The 7763-nt window shown below is 48.4% G+C and overlaps 1 protein-coding gene across 8 annotated transcripts in view; it reads left to right on the forward strand.

The window, feature by feature from the left end:
• Window positions 1-7678, forward strand: part of Marchf2 (membrane associated ring-CH-type finger 2) — a 28530-nt gene extending 20852 nt beyond the window's left edge. For 6 of the 8 annotated variants that reach the window (XM_040737138.1, XM_013121491.3, XM_021233719.2 and 3 more), the window contains 2 exons: window positions 1241-1450; window positions 7063-7678. In XM_040737138.1, coding sequence (XP_040593072.1) covers window positions 1241-1450; window positions 7063-7221 — 369 coding nt within the window. In that variant the 3' untranslated portion in view covers window positions 7222-7678. Of the gene's footprint in view, window positions 1-1240; window positions 1451-4383; window positions 4414-7048 lie in introns of those variants that run through there. The other 2 variants (XM_040737139.1, XM_040737140.1) reach the window with 2 other exon arrangements.
• Window positions 7679-7763: the final 85 nt, after the last annotated feature.

The raw sequence follows: 7763 nt of genomic DNA on the forward strand, positions 1-7763 counted from the left end.
GACACATCTCCTCCAACTAGGCCAGATCTCCTAATTCCTTAAGAGTTCTTCCATGCATGCATGAGGCGTTCTCATTCAAACCACCACTCTATATGTCTGTCTGTCTGTCTGTTCAGAAAGGGTCTCACGTGTAGCCTAGGAGGATCTCAGACTTGCAGAGGCTGACCTTGAACTCATGATCCTTCTCCGTACATCACTCAAGTGTTGGGATTACAGGTGTGTGCCACCCCCTCCACCCCCTTGCTACTTTGTTTCCTAGGGTGGTGTTAGTAATTGAACCTGAGACCTCACTCATGCCAGGCGAGTGCTGTACCATTAAATTGTATCCCCAGATACAATAGTTTAAATAAGTTTGAGCTGGACATTGTAGCACATTCTCAACACTTGGGAGCAGAAAGGTCAGAAGTTCAAGGCCTATGTGGCTTGCCTGAGACACTGTCTCAGAAAACAGTAACAGCCCATCATGGTGGTGGTAGCTGTGTTGGTGCTGGCGGTGGTGATCACGGTGATGATGTATGTATAAAACAGGTTTCATGGTATGGAAATTTCTACTTGCGGTGCCACGAAGGCATTTTAAAGATTGTTTTTAAGCTGGGCATGGTGATTTACCCCTTTAATCCCAGCACTGAGGAGGCAGAGGCAAGAGGACTTCCGTGAGTTTGAGGCCAGCCTGGTCTACATTTCGAGTTTCCAGGACAGCCAGGACTACATAGAGAGACCCTGGCTCTGAAGACAAAGAAACAAAGAAGGATTTTTTTTTTAGGTTATATGTCTGTGTGTGTGTGTTTACTTGTGTGCAGGTGCCCACACAGGCCAGTAGAGGGCGTGGGATCCCCTGGAGTTACAGGTGGTTGGTTGTGAGCCTTTGACATAGATGGTGGGAACAGAACTCTAGTCCTTTGGAAGAGTAGGAGTGCTCTTAACTTCTGGCCCAGCTCTCTGGTTACCCTCCCCCACTACTCATCATGCTGGTGTTTTAGAAGTTTCTGGTTATAGAACATTTTGGATTGTGGATTTTCAGAACAGAATAGTCAGTCTGCTCTAGCTGTGTGAGTTTGCATGAATGGATTAGCTCCCCTGTTGCCTCCATTTGCCCATCAGTAAAAGGGGGGCAAGCATCCACCAGACTCAGTATTATTTTTAAAAAAGGGTGACTCTCCAGACCTGCAGCCTGCCCCCATCCCATGCCTTGTGCAGCGCCCCTCCACATAACCCCCCTCCCTCCCCCGCTCCCCTGCAGTGGCTGAAGGACCCGGGGCCTCGCACCGAGAAGCGGACGCTGTGCTGTGACATGGTGTGCTTTGTGCTCATCACACCGCTGGCCGCCGTCTCAGGCTGGCTATGCCTCCGAGGGGCCCAGGACCACCTCCGTCTGCACAGCCGCCTGGAGGCTGTGGGGCTCATTGCCCTCACCATCGCCCTCTTTACCATCTATGTGCTCTGGACACTGGTGAGTGGGTGCGGCCCGGGTGGGTGGGCTCAGCTGGGACCCCTGGGCTGTGAGTGAGTGTCGTGTCCCCTGGAAGCGGTCCCCTCAGCTCACCCTGGCCATTGCTCCAGGTCGGCAGTGTAGCACCGGTCCAGGGACACCCTCAGCCAACAGTGAGCCTTTTGCTCCGAGGGCACAGGGATGGTCAGGAGAGAAGGGGACGGAGCAGCAGAGGCTGAGGCGGGGAGGAGGTTGAAAGAGTGAGGTGGAGCAGGTGGATGTCAAGGGGCTGAGGGCAGGCGAGATCTCAGGAGCCGGCCCCAAGCTTGGCTCCCTGGACCTGTGTGGTAGAAGGTGAGGACTGACTCCCTCCTGTCCTAACGTAAGGGTGTCGTGACATACGCTGGCCCAGAAATAATTGTGTAGATTATCAAAAATAGAGATTAAAAACCTTCCAAAAATATGCCCCCCCTGCTGAATTGTTGGTTACTGATAGACTCTGGAGAAGGGGGAGACATGGTCTTCAGTTGTGAGGCCATGACTGAACCCACGAGGCTCTGTGGTATACCGGAACCTTTGGCCGCACAGATGGCCCTGCTTTAATTCAGTGTCACAAAGCAAAACAAAGACGTGAATGTGGGGAAGACTTTGTAGGGAGGAAGGGTTTGGTGGGGCTGTGGGGAGACCAGAGAGAGTAGGGTGAGGTAATCAGCATCATAGACAAGTATGCGAATGTGAAGGAGTTTAGTCAATAAAGAAATTAAGACAGACAGAGAGGGCGAGGGGGAGGGGAAATCTCTCTAGGGTGTAGCTCAGTCAGAGGAGTGCTTCCCGATGTTGAATCCCAGTGCCATTCTCTCTGCTTTACAGCTTTGGAAAGGTCAAGTCAGGAGGACTAGATGCTCAAGGTTATCCTTTGCTGCATAGTGAGATCATGGCTAGCCTGGGCTAGCTACTTGAGACTCAGTCTGAAACAGAAAGGGAAGGAAAGGAGGAAGAGAAGAAGGGAAGGAAGAAGGAACAGAGAGGGAGAGAAGAGGAGGGAGGGAGGGAAGGAGAGAAAGTTGAGGGCAACAGGCAGTGGTGGCACACGCCTTTGATCCCAGCACTCGGGAGGCGGAGGCAGGCAACACGGGACAGTCCCATCTACAGAAACTGAGCAGAGAATGAGGGATTGGAACCCAGATAAAGGGCTGGGGTGTGGCTCAGTTGGCACAGTGCCTGCCTAGCATGCACGGAGCTTTGGGTTCTAGTCCCTAGCACCGCATACACCGGGTGTGTTCACAAACACCTGAGGTGGAGGCAGGAGAATCATAGTTGGAGGTCAGTCAACCTGACTACATGAGACCAATAAGACAAAATAAGCCAGGGAAGATTATATGAAACATATTGATTGAAAACTTAAGGGGATGGGTATGGCCCCATGGTAGGGAACCTTCCTAGCATGTACTAGGCCCTAAGTTCTATCCCTAGCTCAGGAAATAAACAGAAAATGAGTGTAGAAAGGGTACCCTATAAAATGTACTGGTTTCTATGTCAGTGAAAAAATTAAACTAAAAAAATAGGTGTGAGTTAACGGCCTGGTGGGTGAAAGCAATTGCCTTCAAGTCTGACAAGATGAGTTCAGTCCCCAGGACCCACACGGTGGAGAGGGAGAGCTGATTCCTACAAGTTATCCTCTGATCTCTATATGTGGGAGGGAGTGCATGTACATATGTGCACATACACACACGATAAAATGTAATAAGAATACATTTAAAGCTAGAAGGAAGAATAGAAGAGAATGTAAAGTGAGGGGTGACATAGAGAACACTTAGACTATTACTAAGACAGAAAATGATAAAATAAAGTAGGGGTTGCCACTAAAACCAGCAGTGACATCTTTGATCACAGAGGAAGTCTTTGCACTCTCCTGTTGTCCAGCTATGAGCCATTCTTCATGTCAAGAATTGTTCCCAGATCGGTGGTAGAGTTCATATTTAGAATGGGAGAGACCCGTGGTTTCAAGGTAGCAACACAGAAAGAGGAAGAGAGAGAGAGAGAGAGAGAGAGACACAGAGAGAGAGAGAGACAGAGAGACACTGACTTTTTATTTTTTTTATTTTTTTATTTATTTATTTTTTTTTGGTTTTTTGAGACAGGGTTTCTCTGTGGCTTTGGAGGCTGTCCTGGAACTCGCTCTGTAGACCAGGCTGGTCTCGAACTCACAGAGATCCGCCCGCCTCTGCCTCCCGAGTGCTGGGATTAAAGGCGTGCGCCACCAACGCCCAGCGACACTGACTTTTTAAAGAGGGTCTCTCTCAGATAGCCCATACTGGCTTTGAACTCAGTAGGTAGCTGATGATGGCTTTGAACTTCTGTTTTGTGTGAATTTCTGATCTTCACAATTCTCTCACCTTCCCAGTACATGGGTGACAGGGGTGTACTAACACACACTTAGGTAAGTGCTGTCACAACTGAGCCTTATCCCAATCTCTGATATGCTCTTTTATAAGACAGGATCTCAGCCCCGGCTGGTCTTGAACTCTTTGTAGTAGTGCTGTTCAGCCTCCCGAGTGCTGGGATTAGAGACACGAGCTACCACACTCACATGGTTTAGTGGTATTAAAGGCATCTTAAGCACTGCCAGGGTTTGCATAGCAAGGTGTGATGCAGTTCTCAGGATGCATTCCTGTCATAAGGGATAGATTTTAAAATATATTAATAGAATAAAAACATGTGTACTGTTTTATACCTGCTTGTTTTATCCTTTGATAGTATCTTTTAAAAAGAAAAGGGGGCGGCCACCCAAACCACCCGTTCATTGTGTTGGTATGCCATATTTATTTAATCAGTCCCTTTGACTCACTCTGGGACTTTTGGCAATTTCACTACCAATGAAGTTCTTTCTCTTCCTTGTTCCCTCCTTCCCTCCCTTCCTTATTTCTCTTTTCTTCCTGTGGTACTGGAGATAGAACCTGGAGGCTTGAGTATTCTAAGCAAGTGCGTTACCATGGAGTTAGTTGCAAGCACCCACAGAGTATTTTATGTATTCATAAGTATGTGTGTGCAGAAGTGCACACACGCACATAGATGTGGGGGCCAATATTGGGTGTCTTTCTCAGTCACTGTCCATCTTACTTGTCAAGTTGTTCATTACATTCATTTATTTTGTTGTGTGTGTGAGCACATGTGCCATGGCATGTACGTGGAGTCGTAGAGGACAGCTTGAAGGAGTCTGCTCTTCCACCATAAGGGCTCTGGGAGTTGAACTTGAGTCATCAAGTGGGATCAAGAGCCTTTATCCTCTGAACCATCTCTTCAGCTCATCCACTTTTTTTTTGAAATGTGGCCCCTGCAGGCCTGGAACTTGATATGTAGACCAGTGTGGCCTGGAACTCACAGAGAGTCACCTGCCTTTACCTTCCAAGTGCTGGGATTAAAGGTGTGCACTGCCACCACCTGGCCTGATGCCCGTGTTTTAAAAATAATTTTAAAATTACATTTATGTGTGTGTGTGTGTGTGTGCGCGTGCGTGCATGCATGGGCGCGCATGTGTAGATTACATGACAGCATATCAGTGTTGGTGCTCCCCTTCTACACTGTATAGGTTCTGACTGTCAGACTCGGGTTGTCAGGCTTTACGGCTTGTTTCAGTTAGGGTTTCTATTGCTGTGCAGAGACAACTATGACCACCGCAGCTCCTCTACAGGAAAACATTTAATTGGTGGCTCACAGTTTCAGAGCTTTAGTCCATTATCATGGTGAGAAGCAAGGCAGACACGGTGCTGGAGAAGGAGCTGAGATTTCTACATCTTGACTCATAGGCAGCAAGAAGTGGTCTGGGACACTGAGCAGTATCTTGAGCATAATGAGACCTCAGAGTCCACCTCCTCAGTGACACACTTTCTCCAACACGACCACACCTGCTAATAGTGCCACTCCCTTTGGTAGCCATTTTCTGCCAAGCCATCACAGTGGCCTTTACCCACTGAGCCATCTGGTCAGTCTTTTATTTGAGACAGAGTCTCTCACTGTTCTTGGGCTGATTGGTTTGGCTAGACTGACTGGCCAAAGGTCTCCAGAAATCTGCCTGTCTCTGACCCCCCAGTACTGGTGTTACACATACATCCCAGGCTGTCCAGTTTTTATGCAGGCATTGGAGTTTGAAGTCAGATCCTCACATTTATACAGTATGGCTTTATCAACTGAACCATTTCCTCAGTCAGAGTCTTAGGTGGCCAGGATGACCTTGAACTCCTGCTCCTCACAGCTCTGCTTCCTAACTACTGGGATGTCACATGTGTACCACTACATCTGCTTTATGTGGTGCTGTGGTGGCACCCCGGACCTTGTGAGTGCTACGCAAACACTTTCCCGACTATGCCACATCCCCAAACACAAATGTACATCTTTCAATTGCTCCTCTGTTCCCGCCCATTTGTCCCTCCCCTGGAAACCACCCATCTTTTTACTGTCTCCATAGCTTTTCCTCTTCTGGAGTGTCATGTACTTGGAGTCATACCGCACGTAGCCACTTCAAATTGGCCTCTTTGAGTTGGTTATTTGAATTTGTTTTTATGCTGCATCATGGCTTGAGGACTTCCTTTTGTTGTTGCTCCATATTGAGGATTGAACCCAGACCTCTCACATACTAAGCAAGCTGCCACTACTGAGCTACATCCCCAGCCACTTTTTTATGTCATTATTTTGATACAGTGTCTCGATAAGTTGCCCAGACAGGCCTTGAACTCACTCTGTAGTCCTGACAGACCTTAGACTTGTGATTGTCCTCTTTTAGTCTTCTGAGCAAATGGGATCACATTCATGCACAGTTGGACTCTTTTTAAAATGGTACTCGGATTGGAATCCAGTGCCTCTCACATGCTTGACAAGCACTTTACCACTGAGCTGGAGCTCCATTTCTCACTTCTTTTAGTGCCGCGTGTGTGTCTGTGTGTGTGTGTGTGTGTGTGTATGTGTGTGTGTGTGTGTGTGTGTCTGAGTTTATGCCTTTATGCTTGAGTGTGTATCTTTATGTGTGTGCATGTGTGAGTGTCTAATTATGTATGTGTGTCTGTATTTGAGTGTGTATATGTGGGTATATTTGTGTGTGCATATGTGAATGCCAATGAGTCTTAGCAATTTTCTTGTCTCTACCTCCTCCCCTTCCTAGTTTTGGAGTAACAGTTAGGACACAGGATCATGCTCAGCTTTTTACCTTGATGCTGAGGATTTGAACTCAGGTCAAGTACTCTTACGCACTGAGCCATCTTCCCAGTCCCTTAAACATACCATCATTTTTATCCTCTTACCCATGAAGGGACAGATTGCTTCTAGGTTGGACAATTGTGTACTTGCTTGGGGTTAATAATCCCAAGAGACTGGTAGGACTCCATTCTCATCAGCTGTAGAAGGGAAGAGCTTAGCTCCCTGCTGGGGTCAAGGTGGTGGATCCTTCACTTTTACAGGACTCAAAGCTTGTCAGGGTATCCTCAGAGGACCAAATGGATGGGTGTGCACAGTCTACAGGAAATGCCCAGATGTGGTGCTGCTTCTAGATGTGGCCTATGGCACATGCCAGGGCCCCTTGTGCTCCCCCAGGGTGGAGGCCTGTCTCTACCTTCCCACCCACTGCAGGACTGCCCCCGCAGGTCTCTTTCCGATACCACTGCCAGCTGTACTCAGAATGGAGGAAGACCAATCAGAAAGTCCGCCTGAAGATTCGGGAAGCAGATGGCTCCGAGGACCCCCACCACTCCCTGCTGGCCGCTGGACTCCTAAAAAAGGTGGCAGAGGAGACCCCTGTGTGAAGCCCCGGATGGTGGGGCCCTGAGGTAGTGGAAGGCCAGCGGCAGATGACAGTGCCCTGTGTGGAAGGATGGAAACTGCCTGACCTTTCATGCGCAGCCGCGACGCTTCTCAGGCCAAGAGGCACAGCAAGCGGAGCCTGCTATGTGCTCCTGCGTGAACATGTTCTCAAGGGTTTTGTTTTACACATTGTTGTACACGACAAGGACACATGGACAAACCCTAGCTTTGGATGGAGCAGGCACCCTTGTCTCATTCTGAGATCCGTTTGACACTTCCTTGGCCAGCAGCTTTGGCTGCTTGCATCAGGGTGCCCGTTGGGCTAGAAGGTTCCAGCAAGCTTCTTGCACTACTCTGCACCTGGCCGGCTTGCTTTATTGGCACTCTTGACTTTATAAAGTTGCACTGCATTTCAAAAACCCATCCCTGAATGAATAAAAGGAGCCCTTTGCTGGCTAACATGGACTCATCAATTACATTTCTAAGCTGCTCCAAGTGAGTGATTCTGTGGGGACAAAAGGTATAAAATGCTTGACTTGTTTTG

The sequence above is a fragment of the Mesocricetus auratus genome, unplaced genomic scaffold (genome assembly GCF_017639785.1).
Source record: "Mesocricetus auratus isolate SY011 unplaced genomic scaffold, BCM_Maur_2.0 Super-Scaffold_100676, whole genome shotgun sequence".
Classification (NCBI taxonomy): domain Eukaryota; kingdom Metazoa; phylum Chordata; class Mammalia; order Rodentia; family Cricetidae; genus Mesocricetus; species Mesocricetus auratus.